The sequence below is a fragment of the Prionailurus bengalensis genome, chromosome A2 (genome assembly GCF_016509475.1).
Source record: "Prionailurus bengalensis isolate Pbe53 chromosome A2, Fcat_Pben_1.1_paternal_pri, whole genome shotgun sequence".
NCBI lineage: Eukaryota > Metazoa > Chordata > Mammalia > Carnivora > Felidae > Prionailurus > Prionailurus bengalensis.
The window spans coordinates 91,421,222-91,447,742 of record NC_057348.1 but is presented as its reverse complement, the minus strand read 5'-3'; the positions used below and the strand labels follow the sequence as shown (position 1 = coordinate 91,447,742).

Here is a 26,521-nt window from a genome sequence, read left to right as displayed (position 1 = left end):
TGACTAATTAAATCTTAAACCCCCATAGCTGTAGTTTCTGAGCTCCTCCTATATAGGAAGACATATCAATCCCATTTGCATGTATATAATTATGCAATATATATTATTGCATATTATTATGTAATATTATCTAGCTATAGATCAACAATAAGGCATCCACATCATCATCCCTCTTTCTTTCAGCTTCTTTTGAACGACTTAATCTACCTAAATGAAAACCTCCTAATTCAAGATCAAGTTATGAGCCCCATGAGAACCTAAGGCTTCCAGACAGAGGGGAAAGATGTCACCTTTTACTCTGAATTGAGACAAAATGGCAGCAAGAGAAATGCCTCGAAGCCTAGATTAGGTAGTGTTTTCCCACCTACTCAGAGTTGTCTGGCTCCTTCGGGAGAGGGATCCTCCTCAGCCCCCCTAAATTTCAATCTGCCTGGAATGCAGATTCCACGGGCTCTGGGGAAAACCCTTGAAAACCCCGCAGGCTGACACCAGCAGCAACATCTGCAGCAACGGCCACAGTGGCAGCACAGGAAGTTCTGGTTCTTCCAGTTGCCCGGGATTCCCAGTTTGAACGCTTCCTGGAAACGCTTTCTTCACCGCTTATCTTGCGAAATCTAGCGGGCCCTCCCTCCTCTCTCTGGCCTCTTATACGAGCGAGAGGCGCCACCCGCAGCCCGGAGCTGTGAGCTGACCCCCGGCGCTCCCTGCTGCAGCTGCGCCTGACCGTGGCCGCCTCGCCTCAAAAGCACTTCCTAGCAGGTGGGTCCCTGTAGCCCGCTACTGCCTCGTACTTTTCGCCGCGCGGCTCCCCTCTCTTATCTGCTTCAGCCCACCTCGAGCCCCTACTTCCAGGACCCCACTCTCCAGCCCGAAAGCACCTGGAAGAAGGTGCTGGCAAACTCGGCGCCGCGCCCCCCCTACCCCCGCGCCCCTCTCCAAGACGGGCCATCCAAGGGTGTCCCGCGATGAGTTAAGCAATTCAGCAAGCATCTATTTTCCTGGAGTTTTATCGCCCATCTCTACCCCAGGGTGCAGAGGAACCCGAAGACTTAGGGTTTATATTCCTCTATCTTAACTTCTGGATGAGAGCGGTTTTGTGGCGCTCACCAGGAAGGGCGCCTGGAAGAATGTGGCTTTGGCAATCTCCGCAGTCTCAGATCTTCACCGAGAGCTGAAATGTGTGCCGAGATCTGCAACCACTTCCGTCCTTGATATCGATTTAAACTCCCTCTTTTGTAATTTAGCGATTGCTTTTCCAGAGAAATACTGTTGGAAAAAGTAATTCATTGTGAAGAATAAATAAATCTCTGTTTCCCAGTTTGTCCAGAGGCAGCTAGAAGGTAGTTCCCCTCCCTCCCTGGATGGTAATTTAGGAACTTTTTAAAAAGATGACTGGTGTCATGAAGGGGAGCTGGACGGAGAATAGGGGAGGGAGGTTGGAGAATTCTATTCCTAGTTCTAACTAGAAGCTCACCACCTCAGCCTCATTTTCCACATATGTAAAATAAAAGGCTCTTGGACCAGATGATCGACAGGGTCCAACACTTTACCAAGGTGAAAATCAATGACTAAAGATGCTTGCTGGTTTGAAATATATAGAAAATCTCATTAATGCAGTAAGTATAACCAAGGAATTACTTTCTTCATACTAATGCAAGTTTCAGTGTTGTAGGGAAACTACCCAGTTTTGGAGTGTCTCTTCCCACACAAGTATCTTAGACTTCTAACACATTTATCATTCAGAGAATACTCTCAGCTTTCAAAACCATTCTTCAGCCTTGCTCTGTGAGAATGTCCTATTCCCTATAAATGGCAGTCATATAAATGTCACTCACATGAAAGAACATTTTTTCTGATTCAGTAGGTGTAATTTTATGAAATGGCACATTTATTTGAAGCAGTAACTTTTTTGAGATATGGCCTTTTGCAAGGCCCCGAGTTTTTCAGAATGCTGTGATTTAGCACAGAATGAAATTCCGCCTGCATGCATTCTACCTGCGTGGCAAACATTGCCAACCCAGAAAACCTATTTATCAGGCTTTGGGGTTGTAAAGTAAATGGTACATGTGTATAGAGAAATTGGGTCAGAGCACTTTCTCCATTGGCAACATTTATGGCTCTGCAGAAGTTCACAGAGCAACTTCATGTTCAGAAACCAATGTGTACAAGACCTGACCCCTAACTCGAAAACAATTTCCAGACTTCTGTCTTGCTTCAGCTTACTAACTGTTGTTAGAAGTAACCAAATAAAAGTTTATAAGCCTGTTAATAAGTTGAAAACCCTGGGCCTCGAGCCTTGTTCTGAACAGTTTTAAGAAAAATAGATTCATTTGTCGTAGAATTTCAAAATTGAAGAAACCCTGGGCAGTCACTCTGCATTTCACGATCTCCTGAAGGACCACCCCTACATCATTCCACCATTGTTAATGCCCTTATTAAAAGGACATAGATTCTCCTTTTAAAATCTCCCAAGTAGCTGATTCTGCGGTCACCCTTGGAAACACAGTCCAGTGTTTCGTGATCCTCACCATCTGGTTCTTTTTATAAGTCACTTAGATCTGTCGTCAACTGCTATTTAAAAATCATTTCCTTTTAAAATCTTAAGAAGGCTAAAAAGCTACTGGCAAATAGATGTACATAATCACCCTTCAAACTTGAAGACTTGCTAGGGTACCTTTTTGGTAGTTTCCCCTGAGTTGTCCTCTGAGAAGGAGGCCATTTGCTAAGTCTCTGCACCCACATCTACCTATAATTCTTACTGTAAGATTCTACACGGGCTACGAATAATGTGGTTTTCTGGGTGGGAGCATTTTTTTGAAGTTACATTTATGCCATAAATAACAGAAATAAGATTTACAAAGACAAGAGCTCTGAAGTCACCTGTTTGTTTCTGTTCTTTGTAAGCCCAAAGAGAATGGGTCATTAGTCAATTATGAAGACTTTCTGAGCAGTTCTGCATGATGTGTTAAGCCTACTTGAGACATTTTGAATGACTTTTCAAAATGATTTGAATTAACATTTGTTCTTTTGTTGAGAAGAAATCAGTCCTGGAAGGAACAAAGGCGATAAATAACTAAAGGATAATTAATGCTTAAAACAATGCATGATGAAAAAACATACTTGGCCTATATACATAAACAGTTTGTTTTTCCAAAACCATTAAGGAAAAGAGAACAAAGGATGCTTGTACTTTATGGAGATCATCTTTCCGAAATACACCACTACAAAAAGAATACACTCTTCTACTAGAAGAACTATTTCCATTCTAACTAGGCAGGACATTGACATCCTAATCCAAATCCTTCTCCACGATGTTTTAGAAGAGTTTATTAAACCATGTGAGAGAGATCTTACCACATTGTACTTTGACAGTCACATATTTCTGAAAAGTTATTTTGAGAGAAATATGTTTCTTTTAAATGTAGATTGTATGAGCAGTTCTAATGTCAGGCTGAAGCAAAGTTCAATTTTCATCTTAAAAGGAAAAAAGTGTGTGCGAAGGGTAATTTTGAAAAGTTAGGACCTATAATTCTGAATAAAAAGAAACCGAAGAGGTAACAATATAACTACATAGTACACCTCCTAGAGGGTTATTAGAACCCAAACTAGGTAGTCTCTTTTGCCTCAGTTCCAAATACTGGGGTTGGGGGGGTGGGAGGGGGAATGGCATTAACAATAGAGCAGGGGACTCCAGTGAGGTCTTCAGTGGTGACGGCACCAAAGCTGAGGAACATGAGAATATGAGGGGGCAATTAATGGTCCACACTGATTATGCATGTTTCATCTGCACCTGCTCTTTTCACAGGGTGTGGAAACAGCTTTGAGCCCAAGTTAAATAGTGGCTGAGGCAATTTTGCGCAGACTTTAGTAAACTTCCTTGTCCTGTTTCCCAGATTAACTTGTGCCCATTCTTTAACCTGGGACCCACTTTGCACAATCCCTTGCTTGGGTCCTTACACACTATATTATAGCAGTTTGAGGATGTGTCTACGTCCTCCCCAAGAGGGGGTACAGCACAGTGCCTGGCACAGAGAGAATGTTCAAAAAGTCTGTTGCAAACATGAAAGCCTACCAACATGTTGATAACACTGATTTTTATTTTTGGAAGATAAGAACCCTTATGGATGTAGTAGGTTCTGAGCACAGATGCCCCCTGCACTGTACCACTTAAAGTCAAAGTGTCCAGATTTCAAACATTTGCCATTTGGGGAGAAGCATGAGATTGCTTTGTACTGTACAGTCAATATAAAATAAATAGTAGGAATTATTGTAAGTATTTTTTTAAAGGAGGAAGAAATTGCAGGAACCTTGGTGGTTCTTCTCATTAACGTTAATTTTAGTAACCCTATTATGTTGCTATACCAGGTTTCATTTAAAAAATGTGTAACTATAATACTTTAGAGTGTAATTCATTTTAAAGAGTGATCTAATAGGATTAAGGCATTTAACTAAGGCCAGGAAAATTGGAATATTGAATTTTTAAAGGTTTTAATTAGTTTAACTTAAGTAAAACATGTTAGCCTTCTTTAATACTTGAAAGCATGGTATAAGATACAAAGCCTAGTGAACAGTTCACAAGAATTAAGTTATATCAAATCATTCTTATACAAAAAAAAATTATCATACTTCCAGTTATTTCTTCTCCATTACCCAAGTACTAAAATGATTTCTTCATCCTATTCAATTGCCCTGACTTGGGTGGTATCGGAAAGGGGAGGATGTTGAGGAGAAAGCAGTTAGCAGCTTGGCAAATGGTTTGATTCAGTTGATAATGAAAGCGTATCAATTGCCTCTGGTTTTCCTAGACTAAGATCCCAAACTGTGCATTCTTGAAGCATATCTGAAAAATGGAAAGATACGTGTTTGGGGATAGCAGTACACAAAGAGGCTCCTGTCTGTATCTCCCCCAGGAAAGCAGGAATTAGTTTCCCATTTCCACGGTCACATGCAATTCTTGGGAATGGGGGGGGGGGGGGGGAGGTGTGGGAAAGGTAGGGAAAGAGCCAATGGGGTGCTGGTAAATGGCTCTCTGAGAAGAAAAAAAAAAAGTCCTGATTTATCACATTTGCTGATTTCCATGGCATGAAGATTCCCACGGTGCCTAATGTCAAGCTCTTACCTGGCAAGCCAGCCTCTAGCCATACATACCACTGAAAAGAGCTGACATTGAAAACGGAGGAATTTAAAAGAAGGAGCCGTCTCATTAAAGAATATTTATCAACTAGCACTGCTCTCAAGTTTGTATATCAGAGTATAACACGGGGAGGAAGGGGAGCAGTTTCAAGAGCACTTTGTCCCCTGGGGTAAGACAGGGAGCAGCTACAAGGCCAGACCCGGCCCCAAAGCTCAAGCTGATCAGTCCTGGCAAACATTAGAGGCACTCTGGCCACAGCGGAGTCCTTGCCTCTGAGAGCTAGCTTAGAAAGAGATGAAAATGGTACCCAAAAGATGAAGGAAACTATATTCCTAAGAATGTGTGAATCTCCCCTGCCCCCAGGAGATTTATTTTTTAAATGGTAAGAAGATAGACAATATGAAGCAGAATTGAGTTTCTTTTTTTTTTTTTTAATTTTTTTTTAACGTTTATTTTTGAGACAGAGAGAGACAGAGCATGAACAGGGGAGGGGCAGAGAGAGAGGGAGACACAGAATCAGAAGCAGGCTCCAGGCTCTGAGCCATCAGCCCAGAGCCCGACGCGGGGCTCGAACTCACGGACCGCGAGATCGTGACCTGAGCTGAAGTTAGACGCTTAACCGACTGAGCCATCCAGGCACCCCTAAGCAGAATTGAGTTTCATCAGCAGGGACTTAGGAGTGGGATCAGATCCACAGCAACACTCCTCTACCCCCAAACTAAGTTGGCAGTTATCAATACTTAGATAATTCCTCGTGGCCTCAATGCGAAGATAAATGACCATTCATAGGGAATTTACTTAAACAAAGTTCATTCAGAATTGAAATGATCAAATCACTTGCCAAATATCCCTGACCACAGTAGTCCTAGAAAAAGCAAACCCCACTAATTGACACTAACTATTAAGTGGGTTGTCGCGATCACCAAATTATCCAATAAGCAAATGCTCATGTAGCGTGTACAAGCCAAATGCCACCTAATCAGCAAGATAGAGTTATTTTTCTGATGGTGGCAAGTCCAGTTCTGTCCTGATGCTGAATGTGTGGTAAACTACAGATTTGTAAGAAGTTGTCCAGCATTTAGAAGGTAAATAGAGGTCAAGGCAAATTAACTCAGACGTGACTAAATTCCTGACCTTGTTGTCATGAGCCCCAGGCTTTAATCAAATAAATTAACCAACCTAGTCAGTGGCTAATGAACCTACATGATAAAATTCTTGGCCAGGGAATCTTGACAGATGTGGCTGAGATCCAAATGTGAAAACATGTATTAGTAAGGTTTTTGGTTGAACGAGAATTTCATGGAGAACTTAAGTTAAAAATAAATAATTTTTTTATTTTAAAGTACAATTAAAATAGATACTAGAGATCTGCATTTCCTTGCTGTCTTGGTAATTCATTGGGTGGCAGTGAAATGTTACTAACAGAATCATTATAGCTGCAGCACAGGCCATGGCTGGTTCTCATTATTAGCAAATCCCTATAGAACATTAACGTGAAGGTTATATAGTTATGTTCTTGTGACTTGATCAAACTGTACAGGTTAAGACTCCTGTTTCCTTTTGCATTATTCTGTTGGCCAGCGTAAAAGCTAATCATCAGTAAACTTGGTTGCTATGAGATAAATAATATTTTCTCACAAAACAATTGAAATAATTTATCAGTTTTTCAGCAACCAACCTACAGTGGTTTTTAATTGGATTAAATGCATTAAATGCTAGATATCTTTTTGTCTGTGGCTATCACTAACAGAGGTACTTCTAACTACAAGGCTAAAATAAGAAATGCACTATTTTATTTTCAAATAACATGTGCAACTGAAGACTGAATGTCAAAAAAAAATTAATTAGAAAAATCCATTGATTATAGACATGTTACATTTTTCATAAACTGCAATCAAAAGTCTTTTTAAGCCAAGGTCTTCTGATTTTGCTGCAATAATATATACCTGTCAGTAAAATAATACACGCTTAAATGTGAATATGCTTGCTTTCTCTGAAGAACCTTGATTTCGCTAAATACAGAAAGAGCTCAGTGAAAAAATTGGAGGAGTTCATGTGTTAGTGGAAGGTTTTAAATTTTTTTAAGTATGTTTTGCTTTCCATTTGTCCCTGGGATATATTAAAACAAATGCTCTAATCACAAGAAGACTGGCACCATTGCACAAGTCCCTGCTGCCCCTCTGCCTTGTGATGAAAGGAGATACTTGATTGATGGGCTTCAGCTCATTACAAATATGTTGTCAAGTCATGTAGGGCTTTCAGGCTGAAATTCAGAAGGAATAATAAAACAGAAGGAGGGACTTAAAAAAAATCCCTGTTTACAGGTATCAAATTAAAATGAAAAATCGTGTCACATCTTACAGAGTTTAAAAATGTTATTTGTATTCTAACTCTTTGGAAGGGGCCAAGCAAGATCCCTGGGTTTGTGTGCTACAACACCAGGGGCAGTGTATGTGTCCATTGGGGATACTACCTGCCAAAAGAATTCAAAATCTTGGATTGAACAATCGTTTCAGAATTCAAAGCTGAATTATTAAGTGGGGAAAGGTGGAGAATATCTTTAATAATGGTTTTGTCCAAATGATAAACGAGATAGTGTATGGCACCATTTGAGAGTTACTATTCAAATTCAGGAGCACTGTAGTAGATCTGTGAGGGGAATTGATCCAACAAACTTTGTGGCTCATGGAGAACATCCTTTCAAGGTTTCCTTGAGATAGGAACAAAGCAAAACCCTATCTGGCTGTCTAATAACAAACCCTGAGTCTGACTCCCTCGAGTTTCCTCTTTGTGGGTCCTGCACACTCATTCCTGCCTCTGGTTTTCATAAAAATAGGAATTCTAGGCTCTCAGACTCAGCCAATGAGTATGTGGTGGGAAAGTTGAAAAGCAGGTGAAATGTTCCTGCAAACCCTTATAACCTCATCAACACCCTACTTTCTCTCTGCCTTTCCCTTCCCTATCATGTCTCTCCAAAAAAGATAGACTTATCTTTTTTTCATTTGCAGTGGTTTTCAGCCCTGGTTCTCCTTAGAATTGATTGCTTGTTTGGGTTGGGTTTTTGTGTTGTTGTTTGTTAATACAGATGTCTGGGCTCTATCTCAGACCAATTGATTCAGAATCTCAGGGGGTGGTGCCCTAGCATTTAATAGCTACCTAGCTGATTTTAATGTATGACCAGGAAGAGAACCACTGTAGCAGACCATTAACTGAAAGCTAACAGGTAATGGTTTGCATTCTTGGCTCAAGTAGAATCATCTAGGGGAGCTGTTTTTGAAAAAGAAAATGCCCAGACTCTACCCTAGACCAGTTGACTGAGACTCTCCAAGAGTTTGATCATCAGTATGTTACAAAAGTTCTCTATGTGATCCTAATGTATACCAAGGTTGAGAACCACTACTTTCTAGTGGTTCCTTTGTATGGGTGTTTGCATTTTATAAACCTTAGTGATTCTAAGAATTCACCTTGATGGTTGAACAAAACTCTGGAAAGAGTGCCAGGAAGACATCTGTTTGTCTATACCACCACCATGGCCCCTCTCCCTGCATTCCTGTCCAAACCAAATTCAATGAATGGGTCCTTCTTTGCCTACTTATGGTTTTATCATGGTTCCCAGTACACTATTTCTATTACCCAAAATTGTGTGTTGTGATGATGATAGACCTTTGTCTTTATAGTCCTTTTCATGATTACCTCCAAACCTTTTTCAGTGAAACATTTTTTTTTGCATTTTTAGTTTGTATAAATATGTAAAACTGGGTAAACTAAAAAAACAAGTAAGCCTTCTACTATTGTGTATTAATATAAGATTGTATCTTTATATCAAAGAATTTACCTTAATTTGTATTTTCTATAGATTTATTAGAATAGAAGATGTAAGAGGATTCATGAAGGCTAATTTTTCCTTTCAGGGCTCTCTGCACCTGACAGAGAGGGGAAGATTTTCTTTCCTCTTCCCATTTTTAAAATGGTCTTATATTCATAAGTATTTAAATATTTTCCTCTTCATTCTGTGAAAACATTAGGGGAAACAAATGGCCCATTTTCCAAAAGCAAGGCGACAAAGTGCCCACCTTTTAGAATGGGCATGCTTTGGGTTGTTGATCCCTGTTCTTCTTACTAAAAGGAATGCAGAACAGGATCTATTCCAGGGCACAGAGAGGGGAGAAAGGTCAATTTGCCTCTGGCTGCTGATACACAAAGGACTTCAAAATTTTATTTTGATGTGTTCTCCAAATGAGGTCTATGCATATACAGAAATATACTGCTTAGGATAAAAAGAAGTGTATTTTACAAGTTTAGATTTGTATCTACTTATCAGATAACTGCACACTGCTATTATACTTTAATATGAATTAATATTGTAATACAGCCCGTGATTATCTCCAAAACAAAACGAATAGATTATGTTTTATTTTCAGAAAATGTCAAAAATCATTGATTTGTTAAGTATAAGCATTTAAAATATACAATTTTTTATAGCTATGGATAAGATGTTACAAAAACTTATATTGAAAGGCAAAGGAACTAGAATATCTAAAACAGTTCTGAAAATTAAAAAAAAAAATGAAGTGGGAAGAATGAGTCTACCTAATTTTAAGTCATCAAAACTTCAGAGTGTGGAAACATAGATCAATGGAACAGAATAGAAAACCCAGAAATAGAGCCATGCATGTGCAGGCAACCGATTTTTGACAAAGGTACAAAAGCAATTCAATGAAAGAAGGACAGTCTTTTAAAAACTGATAGGGAAGTAATTATATATTCATAGGCAAAAAAAATGATTTAAACCTCAGACTTTGTACAAAGATTAACTCAAAATGGATAGTGGATTTATATGTAAAATATAAAACTACCAAGCTTTGAGGAGAAAATATTCAAGACCAAGAGCTAGGTGAAGAATTCCCAGACATGACATGAAAAGTACAATCCACAAAAGGAAAAGGCAGTATATTAAATTTTAATTTTTTTTTTTCAACGTTTATTTATTTTTGGGACAGAGAGAGACAGAGTATGAACGGGGGAGGGGCAGAGAGAGACGGAGACACAGGATCGGAAACAGGCTCCAGGCTCTGAGCCATCAGCCCAGAGCCCGACGCGGGGCTCGAACTCACGGGCCGCAAGATTGTGACCTGGCTGAAGTCGGACGCTTAACCGACTGCGCCACCCAGGCGCCCCGGCAGTATATTAAATTTAATCAAAATTAAAAACCTCTGCTCTGCGAATGACCCATCAGAATAAAAAAACAAGCTACAGAGTGGGAGGAAATATTTGAAGACCACCTATCTGACCAAGGACTCATATCTAGAATATATAAAAACTCAACAGTTAAAAAAAACAAAATTCCATTTAAAAAATGGCCAACAAGATGACTTTTCAAAAACAGGACATATAGTAGCAAATAAGCAAATGAAGAAGTCCATACAATGGACCAGTAGTCAGCCATAAAAAGGAACAAACTGATACATGCACCAACTTGGATGGATCTCAAGGGCATTATGTGATGGGGAAGGGGGGGGGGGCAGGATGCCAGCATGAAAAAGTTACATTCTATGTGATTTCATTTATATTTCATTCTAAAATGACAAAATGATAGAATTAGAGAACAGACTGATGATTTCCAGGGGTTAAGAGAGCAGAGAGGGGAGTAGAGCTAGAACAGTTCTGTATCCTAATGGCGCCAGTGGATACATGAACTTACCTATGGGATAAAATGACAGAGAACTGTACACACACATTCTACTAATATCAGTTTCCCAGTTTTGATATTGTACTACGGTTATGGAAAATGTAACCCCTGGAGGAAATGAAGGATCCCCAGGAACCTCTCTTACTATCTTTACAACTTCCTGTGAATCTATAGGTATTTCAACAAAAATATTCTTTTGTTAATAACATTGATTTGTTAGGCATAAACATTTAAAACATGCAATTTTTGTTATCTTGTTGAGACATTTCCGTGTTTTTTAAAAGCTAGAATGCTCTTAAATTGGAAGTGGCCGGGCCCTCTCTCATCTCCGACCTCTAGGAGGTGATAGAAATAAAACACACAAACCAGACAAGCCCTAACTTCCTCAAGTGAAGCCTAGTTGGAATTTCACCAAAGAAGGAGGCTGTCTCAGGTTCCCCATGCCTGGGCTGGGATCTGCAGACAGAGGGAGATGACGGGCAACACTACATGACCCACACCTAGTCCCGCTCCGTGCCTTACACGCACGCACATGAGTGCACCCATGCGTAGGCACACAAGCTTCTCTGGTGGCTGCTACCATGGCCCTTCCAAGTCATCTTCGCCACCTTTGCATCTGTGCTGTTGGTTACCAATCTCTTAATCTATATGAACGCCCAGTGGGGTCACTTTACCTGTCTTGGCCTTCATCTCAAGGAGCCTCTGAATGATTTTCCAATCCAGGGGGTATTCTTGTGTTTCCTGTGACAGAACTGAAGTGTGTAAAGAGCAGAAGGAAAAAGAAATCACTATGTTATGTTTTAACTATCTTAACTCTACTTTCCCTTAATACCTCTGCTTCCTGTGTAACACATTTATTTTCTTTGTTCCTTCCATCCTACATCTAAAAGTAAAATAGGATTAGGAAACTTTTTAAGTGGCATAAGAAATCTTACTACCTCCAGAAACCCACGTTTACACACGGGAGCTATTTTGAGTTACAAATGGTAAGAAATGGGCGTAACTTCCTTTTTTATATAATACCTTCTCTAAAACGAACCCTCAACTTGATCTCCCTTGTGGTTTCAATTATGCCTACATCTCCTTTTTATGAACTCCTGTCATTGGAATTTTTCCCAAGAGTTCAGAATTAAATTCTTCCAAAGAATTAATAACTTTATTTTTCACATGTTTTTTCATCATCCCAGTTATGGTAACCTGAGATCTTATCTTTTTTGCTTTTTCCATGAAAACAAACAATAACCAAACTGTTGTATTATCCTGGATTGATTGGCAAGCAGAGGCTGTGACAAAGGTATGCATGCAGAATTTACTAGGGAAGTGATTCCAAGGAGCGGGAGTGAAGAGCAAGGGGCATAAACTAAGAACGTGAGAAAGATGGCAGGAGAGAGCCTTAATGTGGCCACTGCTAAGGAGGAGTGGTGCTGTATTCTGCTGTGGCTTTCTGAGGAGCCTTATAAAACGTGTCAGAACTGCGTGCCAGAAGATGAAAGGGTCAGCATTTATCCAGAGGGCCACGTCCTCCATTGGGCTATGGTGGCCCCATGGGTCATATGTGTCTGAATGCTAAGCAGGTACAGGTATCAGAGAAACCTCAGGACAAGAATGAAGAGGGTCCCCAAAGTGGGTCCCCAAAGCGAGCCTCTGATAGGCAGTGGAAGTTCAGCAGAGCTCCATTACTGCCCAATAACTAAAAGTAGAACCAGGAAGATTTGAAGAGGAGCTCAAGATGTGGCCACCAAATTACCAACCTTATAATTTCTGTAACTTGATAAGGAGTAACTAATTGCCCTATTTCTTTCTAAATCAATCAGTGATATTTTAATACCTCCTTACCATCTTTGTACCTCCAATTTGCCCAGTAATATCTCTGAAGGTTTAAGACTAAAAATATTTTTTTAAGGTTATTTTCAGAGAGACAGAGCACGAGCAGGGGAGGGGCAGAGAGAGAGAGAGAGAGAGAGTCCCAAGCAGGCTCTGCAGGGTCAGTGCAGAGCCCAGTGTGGATTTCGAACTCGTGACCTGAGCCAAAATCAAGAATCGGACGCTTAACCAACTGAGCCATCCAGGTGTTCCAAGAGTGAAAATAATTTTAATGTTTGGTGTAACAACCCAAGTGTGTTACACTAGATTGTTAAGCTGCACTTTAAGAGGAAAATATTAAAATAAAATATGAAAGAATTACAAATGAGAGAAATTCACACTTGAACTGTTTATATATCTATGTTTTGATAAATTCATATGCCCTAAAGCCATTTCACACAGGATTTTTAAGAAATAAGTGAGGAAAGCAGAAACTTCTTAAGAATTATTGAATGCTATTCCAGATAAATTGTATATATTTCCAATAATCCGTTATAGAAGCATAATTAACCCTTACTGTATAGAATTTATATAAAGGTTTCATTAATTAGGTAACTAATTGGTTAATTAGAAAATTACTAAATTATTTGAATAACCTATTAATATTAGATAAGTTATTGAGCATTTTCTATATCTCAAGAACTATATTAAGATACACTAGTTCATCGAATCCTCACACTGTCTCCAAAGTAGGTACTATCAATCTCTCATTTTAAAGATGATGAAACAGAGACACCAAGAGTTTAAGTAACTTACCCAAGCTGAGAGTGGTAGTAAAAATTGGAGCAAAGAAAGAGGCATTTGGGTAGCTTAGTTGGTTAAGTGTCTGACTCTTGATCTCATCTCAGGTCTTGATCTCAGGGTCTTTTTTTTTTTTTTAATGTTTATTTATGTATTTATTTTTGAGAGGAGAAAGTGCGAGCAGGGGAGGGACAGAGAGAAAGGGAGACAGAGAATCCCAAGCAGGCTCCGTGCTGTCAGCTCAGTGCCTGACGTGGGGCTCAAACTCACGAAACAATGAGATCGTGACTTGAGCCGAAATCAAGAGGCGGATGCTTAACCAACTGAGCCACCAGCTGCCCTGATCTCAGGGTCTTAATCTCATGATCATGAGTTCAAACCCTATCTTTAAGCTTCACTAAAAAAAAAAAAAAAAAAAAAAGTTGGAGCAAAACAATAGTGCTGTTTAGCTGATATGTTCATTTTTTTTTTTAAGTTTATGACAGGTTAGAATAAATTAAGGTAGTGGCCAAACTGCCAAAATTGAGTCTGGAATCACTCTCACTTTGCAATGATTAAGATGATCCAAGTAAGAATATGTCAATAAAGATACCATCCATCTCATTAACAGTTGCTGGTAACTTTATCAAATCTGTATTTTGCTTGCAAATGTTCATCCAAATATAAGAGATAGAAAATAATGTTAGGATAAAAGACTGGATGAAAAGTGAGGGGACAGCTATCTGACCTTCTTTGAACATACTCAGAGTCTGACAGTAACTAAGGCATCATTTACCAGTTTGAGGGGTTGAGTTGTAAAAACAAGGTGTTAACTGATTAGCAATTAACCAATATAATATAAATTGCTAACCTAGTTTGCATTTGTAGATGCTACTAAAAATTTTTCAAAGGCACAGCTACGTTCCCATCTGAGAGGCCCTATATCATCTTCAGGTGCTTCCCTACATGCGGTCACAAAAGTTCAGGGTATCAGTCACCAGCTGGTTTTAAAAATGATTCAGTTGCTATGATTAATTCAGTTATTCAAAGAGTTCCTGTGGAAGCACAGGAGAGTCTTGTATGTCCTGTCCTTTTCTTCCATGACTTGTGACTACCTCCAAAGCTCTAACTGGTCTGCTTGTGATACAGGTACACATTTTTAGATAAGCTCAGGTAAGAGTATAGGTGTTTTCCACAGGCTAAATGGAAAGGGCAAATTTCTGAAATCCCATTAAAAAGGTACAAGCTTCATATGCTCTACAATCAGCATGAAAGCCACCCTGTAGGAATTAAATAGTGACTACATCTGGTTTAAAATTCCACAGCAAATTCACTGAGTGTTACTTTAAACCCATTTGGATTAAAGAAGCAATGTCTTTACAATATCCTCCCCAACTTCTCTCCTTCTCCCTTATTCTTCCCCGTTCTTATATCATAATCATTCAACTTCCTCTTCATTATGTGCCCCACACTGTGCCTGGCACACAGAGCAAACAGCTACTTCTAACACCTACAATGCACCTTTCTAATATCATTCAACAAATTGTAGCAGGAAGTGTCTAGTCCATCATAATCAATGCTCTTGTTAGCACTGGGGATACATTACTAAACAAAAAGACAGACAGACAGAAAGAAAGAAAGAAAGAAAGAAAGAAAGAAAGAAAGAAAGAAAGAGGGAGGGAGGGAGGGAAAGGAAGAAAGAAAGAAAGAAAGAAAGAAAGAAAGAAAGAAAGAAAGAAAGAAAGAAAGAAAGAGAAAGAGGAAGAAAGAAGGAAGGAGAAAGAAAGGAAAGAAAGAAAAAGAAAGAGGAAGAAAGAAGGAAGGAGAAAGAAAGGAAAAGGTCAATTGAAAATTTAAACTAAATAATAAATGTTATTTAAAATAAATAATAGGGGTGCCTGGGTGGCTTAGTCAGCTGAGGGTCTGACTCTTGGGTTTGGCTCAGGTCATAATCTCAGGGGCATGGGTTTGAGCCCCACATCGAGCTCTGTGCTGAGCATGGTGCCTGTTGAGATTCTCTCTCTTAAAAATAATTAATTTTGGGAAAAATTCAGTACTAAAAGAAAAAAAAATTCTAATAAAACAACCAAATTTATTTTAAACATTGGAGAAATTTGAGGACTTTGATTTGTTTTTAATTTAAATTTCACAAACTTTCAAAAAGTAACTCACATGGTTTACAACAGTATCCAACTTTAGTTTCAACTTGCATTTCTTTTATTTTGGATAAGATTAAGATTTTTTTTGTTTCACTACATTAAAAAGTCTTTCATATCACCTTAGGATAAACAGTCAACTTATATCCTTTGCCCAATTTTCTAAAGGACAATTTTTTAAAAATATTTATTTATTTTTGAGAGACAGAGAGCATAAGCAGGGGAGGAGCAGAGAGAGAGACACACACACACACAGAATCTGAAGCATGTTCCAGGCTCCGAGCTGTCTGCACAGAGCCCGATGTGGGACTCGAACTCATGACCTCATGAGATCATGACCTGAGCCGAAGTTGGATGCTTAACTAATTGAGCCACCCAGGCTTTCCAGCAATTATTTTTTTTTATTTGTAGGAGTTAAAAATATTTTTTCCAGTTTGTTGATCTTCTTACTTTGTTTATAGTGGTTTCTGCTTTGCGGGTATTATTTATTTTTATGTAATCACATTTATTCCCTTTTTCTTTGATGGTTTTAGGAATTTATAGGAAAAGAGCCTTTCCCCTCTAAAGTTATAAAAGAAACCTCAATGTTTCCATCTAGTTCTATTATGGTTCTAGATAGATAGATAGATAGATAGATAAAGACAGATAATTTAAGTGTTTAATTTTTCTTCATCTAGTTCTTGTACCTGTCTTGTTATCTTAAGTTTATTCCTAAATATTTTCTCTATTTTGTTGCAACTGTAAATAGGACCCTTTCTTCTATTAAATCTTGAACTTATTTTTTAATAAATGAAAAATACTGATATTAATTGGCTTCCTGAACAAGATGCTGGATTGATTTTATTACAGTACTTTTTCAGTTGACTTTCTCAAGGTTCCCAAAATTACAGTTTGATCATCCACAACTCCTTTTGACTTTCTATATCTCAAATCTTTTACTCTGGTCTAGTTGTGTTAGCTAGAATTTCCAAACAATAATAACTAAAGTGGTCAAAGCAGATAGGTTTCTCTGGCTTATTGGGAGTGTTTCTGGTCATTTTTTTTTTGTAATTCTGTTTAAGTATAATACTAATTGATTTTAGGTTGAGGGAGATATTTTGTATGTTAAAGAAATATCTCTCTGTTCCTTTTTGACTATGAATCAAAAATAAATGTCAAATTTTAACATATGTCCACTTAGCATACATAAATTTGACTGTATTTTTCTCCTTAAATCTTCTAATATATTAAGTTATATTAGTAGAGTTCCTAATATTGAATTTAAAGAACTAATCTTTATATTTATTCCTAGAATAATCCCCATTTGATCAATGCACACTTTCTCTTACCAAAGCTACTGGATTCCGTTTGCTAATGTTTTATTTAGGATTTTTGTATCATAAAGCATAAGTAAATTGGTCTACAATTTCCTTACTAGTGCATCCTTTGCTAGATTTTGCTCTGAGAACTCTAGGAACTGTTAAGTGTTGGGTAAATGCAGTTATCATTATAACACAGGTCCATGGTTTAAAGCATCCACCAATAAGTGTCTTGGTTCTTCACTACATCTCTTTATCCAACAGAAGTTTTTCACTAATGACTTTGTTAAATGAGACACATGTGAGCATATACATGAAAATTTTTACTCTTTCCAAATTATGTGGGAATTAGCTTGAGATAATTCATGAGAAGATGAGAGCAACCCAGATGATCACTGTTTCCTGGATATGATTCTCATTAACTTTTCCAGGTTGAGCATTCATATTTTGTTGACTATTTCTGTTATTATATTTCAGTTATGGAAAAAACTTCTACAGATGCATTTCCTTTTACTATGAATTCTTCAGAAAAGCAAGAGACTGTATGTATTTTTGGAACTGGAGATTTTGGAAGATCACTGGCACTTAAAATGCTCCAGTGTGGTTATTCTATTGTTTTTGGAAGTAGAAACCCCCAGAAGTCCAGTCTGCTGCCCAACGGTGCAGAGGTCTTGAGCTACTCAGAAGCGGCCCGGAAATCAGACATCATAATCATAGCAGTCCACAGAGAGCATTATGGTTTTCTCACAGAACTAACTGAGGTGCTCAAAGGGAAAACATTGGTCGACATCAGCAATAACCTCAAGATCAATCAGTATCCAGAATCTAATGCTGAGTACCTTGCTCAGCTGATGCCAGGTGCTCACGTAGTAAAAGCATTTAACACCATCTCAGCCTGGGCTCTCCAGTCTGGAGCACTGGATGCAAATCGGCAGGTAATATTAAATGATTACTTTATACTCAATCTTTAAAAAAGTAAATGTTTGAATGTCCACTTTCCTCAAAGATGCCAAAATATAATTACAAAACAAAATACCCACTAAACATTTCAGTTTGCTAATATGTGCCATGGATAATTTTCTTGGGCTTAATCAAGTAGTCAATTGTTGTGATTTATTTCCCACTGTCAGCACCCTCAGCTTTGAGTTTGGTTGAAGCCAATGGTGTCAGTCTCCAGAGGCCTCCTATAAATAGTAAAAAGTAACACAGTTAAATTGTTGATGGATATCCTTTCCATTCCCATCACACTGTATGAAACTGATTCCATTTATTCACTGAGATTAAAAGTAATCCCAAAGTGATATAGTACCCACAAATACAGAAGAAAAATCAACCATCACCCTGGGAGAACCAAGTCCTATTGTGTCAGTGTGATATACTAAAACCACTCTCAATTTCAACGCTGGTACTTAACTATCCAGCACGCATGTGCAAGTTGAAAACATGTTGCTTCTATATCCTTGTTTGAAAAGCAGTTCACTACTACACGTCCTTGCTCTGCACAGTGCTTACATAGACTTTCAAAGTAATTATTAAAGAAAGAATAAGTACAAAATAAATTATTCTTAACCCAGGTGTTCGTCTGTGGAAATGACAGCAAAGCCAAGCAAAGAGTAATGGATATTGTTCGTACTCTTGGACTTACTCCACTGGATCAAGGATCTCTCATGGCAGCCAAAGAAATTGAAAACTACCCCCTGCAACTGTTTCCAATGTGGAAGTTCCCCTTCTATTTGTCTGCCTTTCTGTGTGTCTTCTTCTTTTTCTACTGTGTTATAAGAGATGTAATCTACCCCTATGTTAATAGCGGGAAAGATAGCACATTTCGCATGGCTATTTCCATTCCAAATCGTGTCTTCCCAATAGCAGCACTTACACTGCTTGCCTTGGTTTACCTCCCGGGCGTTATTGCTGCCATTCTGCAACTGTACCGAGGTACAAAATACCGCCGATTCCCGGACTGGCTTGACCATTGGATGCTTTGCAGAAAGCAGCTTGGCTTGGTGGCACTGGGATTTGCCTCCCTTCACGTCCTCTACACACTAGTGATTCCTATTCGATATTATGTACGATGGACAATGAAAAATAGAACCATTACCCAGGTAAATCTCTACTCATTTGTATTCTCCAGTTCTTTAAAGCAAAGGGAAATCTTGCTACATCATATTCCACTTCACAATTATAGAAAATCACTCTTCTAACTATCTTCTTTTTCTTTAATGTTTATTTATTTATTTTGAGAGAGGGGGCAGGAGCAGAGAGAGAGTGAGACAGAGAATCCCAAGCAGGCTCTGCACTGTCAACACAGGACCTGACACAGGGCCGGAACTCACGAACCATGAGAACATGACCTGAGCTGAAATCAAGAGTCAGACAGTTAACCGACTGAGCCACCCAGGTTCCCCAAACCATCTTTATTTTTTTTTTTTAATGTAGACTATAGTTCCTGTTTGGGGTTTTCTTTGTTTTGGTTTGGTTTGGGGTTTTTCTGAGTTTGGGTTTTAGGGTTTTGGTTTTTTTGTTTTTTTAATGAATTTGGTTGAGATCTCATAAAACTAGTGAGAATGAAAGTTAGATTCCCAGGTTTGCTTGGGTGCAGATGTGTACTTGCAGGATTCACTGGGATACCGGCAAACTGGCAGATTTGGAGGCTCAGGAAACCTAATAACACTTACTTGAATTCCTTAGGGAAGGAGAGCAGTCAAGAAATGTAAACCAATGAGTTTTCAAGCTTCTCTTGTTGTGCATGCTACTTCCTCTTGGAAGTCAAAACCAACCATCTTATAAAAGTAAGGGGACTGTTCAAACCTCTGTCACAGGAAGGTAAACAAATTCACAAAAGGGTGCTTATACCTCCACTAATGTTTGACTTGCAGAAAGCCATCCTCAAAAACTAGAAAATTAAACAATTTTGAGCAAATGTCAAATACTATTTTCTGCATAGTGAACAATTCAGAGAGAATCAGCTCAGAGAGTCATAAAGCAATCCCAGAGGAAGTGCTATCCATCCGTTCTAGTTTGGAAGTAATTGGTTTTGATCAATCTTACTGAAGTCTCAAAGTTTCTTAGTCAATAACTCATTGATGGTACTTCTGTGGATTTCTCTACATTATTTCTCAAATACATAGCAGATTCTTAGGTAACAGTCCCATTTAAAGGGCCTGGATTTTCTCAGTCTGTGGTATGGGCAGACTTGATGCTATATTATGACATAATAAACATGAAAGAACCCAAAGGTTGTGTGTGTGAATAATCAGCATATAAAGCAGATGAACAGAATCCAGATATAATCATTTGAGAACATCAAGTTTTGCTTGAGGAACAAGGAGCCATATGGTAAAGAAGGTTTAAGTAAATGTTTACTTTGTTTTAGAATTTATAGGGTCAATTAAAACCTTCTACACAATTCCTAGAGTCAACTATATAATAAAGTCCCAGCAGAACCAATTACTTTTTCTACCAAGAAATATCATTTCCAAGTACATATTTCTCTATAGTTATTTTCAAGTGATTATTAAGAAATACATACAATTTGTCCTGAGCAAATATAGTATGCAGAGGTATTTTTCACTCCCCTTAAAAGTCTGGGCAGTTTGTAAAAAAAAAAATGTAATTTTTAAAAATTGATAATAATTTTTCTTAGGCAACAGCAAAGAGAGAAGATCCATTTAGCACATCTACTGCCTGGCTTAGTGATTCATACGTAGCTTTGGGAATCCTTGGATTTTTCCTGTTTGTACTCTTGGGAATCACTTCCTTGCCATCCGTTAGCAACACGGTCAACTGGAGAGAGTTCCGATTTGTCCAGGTAATGACTTCAAGATATAATCTACTTTATATTGCAAAATAAGTCTGGCTTTACAAATATTTTCATTTTTCTCTCATACAATGTACAGATTTTCATTATGCTCCTTCACTTCCACCGCAGTGTCACAAAAATAGCAAGTGAAACACGTTCAAGTCCAAAAATGCTAAACTCTGGTACCAAAAGGCATTGCATAATAGTTTCATTTCCTAGCTGGGCATCACATGCCAAGACTGCTGACTACTCCTAGAGCCACAGGTGTGAGTATAGAGTGAAGAGCACCAATAACTATTAAACTTTGTGTGTAGGGATATGCTAGGCACAAGGTGAAGAGAAACCCAAAGACAAAATTTCTACTTCTGATAGCTGCCTTCTAATAAGGACATATTGATACAAAAAAGGCATATATTAAACTCAACTTTAAAACCACCGAAGCAAGGTTTGTCAGACTGTCATACCAGACTCAGTGCGGGTCTATACAAGGGAGAATTGGTTTTGCCCACATACCAACCACCAGACACCTCACTAAAAGCAGTTAGTTACTATTCTTATAGACCAGTAGTCCTCAAAGTGTGCTACCTAGAACCTCAGCATCACCTGGGATCTTATTAGAGACACAAGTCCCCAGGCTCCATGCAGACCAAATGGATCAGAAACTCTAGAGGTGTGGCCCAGCAATGTGTTTTAACAAGCCTTCCAAATTATTCTGATGCATGCTTATTGTGAATCAGTATAATAGAAAAGACCATTAGTAACTGGAATTGGATTTGAATTTTATAAAACTATTTGAATTTCTGAAAGTCTTGCAGTTTCTCCCAGAGAACAAATGCAGTCAACATTTTCTCATGTTAACACCTTTAGTCAAGGCTATTAAGACAGAAATAAACATTGAGCTTTAGAATTTAGGCCAAAACAAACAAACAAAAGTAAAGTTTGCTAATTGTTCTTTACTGCAATAGAAATTAGCTAGCATCTGCTTTTAGTCTGTAACATAAACTAATGTGGTGCTTCTTAAGGACATACTGTCTTAGCATCTCTGGCCTCCAGAAAAGTTGATCAAGGAAAGAGTTTCACCACTGGGGAAGAAGCCACAGTATATTACTTATTCTAACTCAAAAAAGTTTACTTCTGGAAAACTTTCCCATCTAGCCAGGTTAAGATGAAACCACCACTTAATCCCTTCACCTATTTCGCCCATCCCAGGAATGAAAAGTACAGGGAATATAGTCAATAATATTGTAATAAAATAGTATGGTAACAGCTGGTCCTACACTTGTCATGGTGAGCAGTACAAAACATATGGAATTGTCAAATCAATACATTGTACACCTGAAACTAATATGACATTGTATGCCAACTATACTTCAAGAATAAAATTTTTTTTAAAAAGGATGAAACCACCATATCATTTATAAGCACAATATTTTTTAAATGAAATATTTATCAACCTGAAGGAGGGTTAATGTTTTCTCCAGTACTTAGCAGAGTGTTCTAAATATTACAGACGTCAAAGGTTTGTGGTTGGTAATAAATACCCTGCATTGGCTTAGAGTGTTTCATTTTAAAATATAAATATAGTGTTAATGTACATATTCTTTTCTTGCTTATCCAGTCCAAACTGGGTTATTTGACCCTGATCTTATGCACAGCCCACACCATGGTGTATGGTGGCAAGAGATTCCTCAGTCCTTCGAGTCTCATATGGTACCTTCCTTCAGCCTACGTGATAGCACTCATCATTCCCTGCATCGTGCTGGTGATCAAGTTCGTCCTCGTCCTGCCATGTATAGACAAGACCCTTACACGGATCCGCCAGGGCTGGGAGAGGAATGCGAAACCGACATTGAATGGAGAAAGATATTTAAAGCAAAGTTCAGTCCACCTGGACTCTGAACTGTAGTAGTGTATATTTAGAGAAGACTACGTAATGGGAACAGTTAAGAAGCCATTTTTCTCCCACCATGACCTGAAGTTTGTTAACAGAGAAGGAGCTGTTGCCTGACTTTAAGAACTTGACAGATAGGAATAGAACACCAGTAAATCTCAGGTTAGTGATGAATCTGTGTAGGTCCCTGCCTCTCTTTTTCCCAGAGGCAGCAGGGCTGAGGTCATGGTTATCTTTGTGGTTTCACACTAAAAAGTTGTTTTGTCATGGGCAACGTGCATGACCTAATGTCTTGCAAAATCCAGGGGAAGTACAGCAACTTCCTTCTCTGGGTCAAGGGGCTGAGTGGAATGAAAAAGAAAACAGTAAGATGGTGGCCACTGATAAAGGCTTTCTGAGGTATGTCTGAAAAGGAGGACTAATGAAGTGAAAGGAATGAGAATTTTTCTTATTGTTCTTTGCAAGTGAAGGTGGTCAAAAATATTGCCATAGTGAATTCTGTAGTTAAATGTGCTCTTTGATTTTGCTTTTGCCAACATGGATGTGTACTGTGGAGAACCATTTTATAACACAACAAATAATTTCCCAATTGATTGGAAGTAACCATGGGTTGGATATATGCAGGTCTATTACTGTTGTCGTAAGATCCTTCCTTTACAAGGAATAAGTACAGGGAAGATTGAGTTACAATTGAGAGATATCCACTTGGATTTTCTCAGTGTACAACAAGCAAGGAAGGGTTGATAAAACCCTTGCACAAAAAGTTCACATAAACCAGAATTTTAGACAGCAAGCTACATAAATTTTGTAAAGCTGCACTATACTAGGTATGTATGATTTAGATATTGTGGTATGCTTTGTGAATACTATATTCCAAATATTGGTCAATACTAATCATCTATGAAATGAATTTCTAGTATAAAAAAAGTGTCTTCTCTAATTCTCAAGGCTTATATAATTTTAAGCAGTGACATTAAATGAGTAATGAAAGTATAATTTTGACAAATGCATAGATGAGAGAGAATTATGTAAAATCTTAGGGTAGGGAGGCATGAACAGTAGCTGAAATATAAGACTTGGTTCTTTCTCAAATCTTTGTTGTAATGCAGATGGTTTGCTCTATTTTTCCTGTGCTGATAATACCATTTCCAAGATGACTTTCCACAGGATTAGCCTTCCTGGCTCATGCATGAAGCTGAAAGGGGCCTTAGGCACCCACTTCCCACAAAATGAAATAACCCAAAGGCTTTGGGTTTGACATTTTTCTGCCTACTCCATTCTTTCTGTTTTAACTTTTATTATCATATATTCTACATGATGCAAAATGATTAAAATATATTAAAATATCACCCACCATCCAGGAGATTTTTCTATGAAACTTTTTGAAAATAGTTTTATCTATACTGTATATTCAACTTCACATCCTCCCTTTTTCACTTAATATATCAGTGGTTTTGTTCTCTTACTTACATGGTATATGTATATTATTAATGGCTGCATTAATATTACATCAAATGGGCACTTATTTAACCAATGCGCTAATTAAACACATAGGTTATATCTGTTTTTTACTAAAATAACATTTCAGAATACCTTAGCACTTATAACTTTTTTCCATACTTTAAATTATTTCCTTGGAATACTTGCCAAGAATTGGGATTATGAAATTAAAGAACTTTTTTAATGCTTATTTATTTTTGAGAGAGAGACAGACAGACAGAGCATGAGTAGGATAGGGCAGAGAGAGAGACAGAGGCAGAATCCTAAGCAGGCTCCAGGCTCTGAGCTGTCAGCACAGAGCACAGTGCAGGGCTGGAACCCACAAACCACTAGATCATGACCTGAGATGAAGTCAGATACTTAACTAACTAAGCCACCCAAGAGCCCCAGATTTTATTTTTTATATCAGTTTGTGTTCCCTGAGAAGGCACACAGAATGCATGCTCCATTAATTTATCTTTGATTCACTCAAGCAAGGTTACAAAAAACCTGGAAAACTGAGCAGAGCTGAGGTGTGTGGCACTGACCCTAGAGCATCAATGGGAAAGACAGAGAAAATGTCATTACTCATCTACTCTGTTTTGTGCAAAACAACTGAGTGTTCTAGGGTTGGAGCCTGCTCTTTGTCTAGAGAATGGTTGCTTCAAAATTAAATACTATCCAGGCTGATATAAAGAAAACCTCTGGGGTTAATCATGCTTTTTGGTATGTTTTTACTTGATCATAGTTCATCACTAAAAATAGAAAATGATACAAGTTGGGGGGGGGGGGGAAGCTGCCTAGAGTAAAACTCTACTTTTATAACCTAGTAAAAATGTTCTACCTATGTAGTTAATAAAAGCCATCCATGAAGCCAGAAGTTAAAGAACACATCCAGTGGTTTTGGTGTAACAGTGTGTTGCTAGGCCTGACCCTCAGCTTCAACTACAAGAGTCCCCAGCCCCACTGGTGGACCAGAGAAGCCAATTTCCTCCTTTCATCCCTCTCAACATCCCTTTTCCCCAACCATCAAACCAACTTGGCCATCCTAACACAGCTGACTCCTCCAGTTCACCTAGGGTTGGAAAGAATGAGTTTGGAGCAGACGAAAGTAGCAAACTATATTCCTTTTAACAGGTCCAGACCGTTTTACATAAAAAAGTTAGACTAAACTTGACTGTATTCTAGGAAAATTTTTATTGAACTCATAAACATTTTGTTTTTGTATGTCTGCCCCATGTTAAGGGATGACTGCTTTTGTAAATTTGTACTCATTAAATGTCATTTTAAAAATACATTCCAGGTTTGTTTAATTCTGGTTTTGACTCATTAGCATTTCAAAAGGAAAAAAAAGGCAAGAAAAGGTTGGAAGGATTTAAATCACAGTAGTTCTGGCACCTGGAAGTAAAAATACCTCCTTTCAGGCATAAGGAAAAGGAGAGGCAGGACATGGGCTTTAAAGCGCATTAACAGATTTGCAGCTTTGTGCAATATATGCTTGAGCTCATCAGTGGGTGCGCTGCAATACCCTATGCATTTCAATTTTACCCTCAGAGAGGCGAGAGCATCAGCTGGCCAAACAGGGGTAGGAGTATATTGTCCCACACCAGATTTCAGTTAGAAGTAGAAAACAAAATGCCTTTCTTCCTCCAGGTAGATGCCACCATGGCGGGGCTAATGACTTCACCAGTGGACCGACCTCAGGTTGGAGTTCAGCCTGCAGACCGGATATTAAATGCCCTGCACAAGTGGACAGCTGCAGGCCTGATGGGTGTAACCATTCTTTCAAAAGCAAAAGAAAAACTGGGAAATAGAGGGCTAGCAACCTGGAGTAGGCTAGAAGCAAAGAGAAAAGCCCCCACTGAAAAGCTACTTCAATTAGATATTACATTAAAAGCTTTTCCTGCATTGATTGTTCAGAGACCACAAAAGAGCCATGATAATGATAAAAGTGTGTAATGAATTTTACCTCTAGGAACCCAAAAGATTCTGGACCTTCTCCCCCAAATCAAGGTGGAATGACAGTTAAGGTGCAGCCCACAGAGCTTGCAGGTTTTATTCTCTATCCCCATAACCATCATCCACACCACCCACCTATTACACGTTAACACACCAAACATATCCTTGCATGATCCTACTCCAATTCTCTATAATGAGTAAGAATTACAACGTAGAAAAATCCTCTACTCTTCTAAAGATTTGTTCAGTAGAATTTAGGAAAAGAGAGTTTTCATTACTCTTCTATGCACTGCCTTTCCTCAAGCTCAAGCCGAAGCCCTGAAAGTTCCGGGCCAAGATGGCAACCTGGGAGGCCCCTGAACTCACCCCCTCCCTCAGACACAACAAATCTGTAGCTGCACACATTGCAATTCCCTCTGACAGCCCCTGAACTCATAGATAAGAGGAAATAAGAAGAAGACTACAGTGAGAAGGAGCAGGATCAAGGGTGAAAGGGAAAGGATTGGGGGTTAGAGAAAAGGGGACTGTGGCTG

General features: G+C 38.5%; 1 protein-coding gene across 1 annotated transcript; it reads left to right on the top strand.

Annotated features, from left to right (window-relative positions):
* Positions 1-502: 502 nt before the first annotated feature.
* STEAP4 (STEAP4 metalloreductase) lies at positions 503-25,326 on the top strand. Its single transcript, XM_043588792.1, has 5 exons — positions 503-759; positions 17,338-17,795; positions 18,435-18,962; positions 20,504-20,668; positions 22,278-25,326. Exons 2-5 carry the CDS (start codon positions 17,340-17,342, stop codon positions 22,563-22,565), a joined length of 1,437 nt encoding a protein of 478 aa, XP_043444727.1. The 5' UTR covers positions 503-759; positions 17,338-17,339; the 3' UTR covers positions 22,566-25,326.
* Positions 25,327-26,521: the final 1,195 nt, after the last annotated feature.

What these genes read in the sequence shown, in the direction of transcription:
- STEAP4 (XM_043588792.1), top strand. Translation starts at nt 17,340, where the DNA reads ATGGAAAAAACTTCTACAGATGCATTTCCTTTTACTATGAATTCTTCA. An exon ending in CACTGGATGCAAATCGGCAG is followed by an intron (nt 17,796 to 18,434) that starts GTAATATTAAAT and finishes TTCTTAACCCAG; the next exon opens with GTGTTCGTCTGTGGAAATGA. An exon ending in GAGAGTTCCGATTTGTCCAG is followed by an intron (nt 20,669 to 22,277) that starts GTAATGACTTCA and finishes TTGCTTATCCAG; the next exon opens with TCCAAACTGGGTTATTTGAC.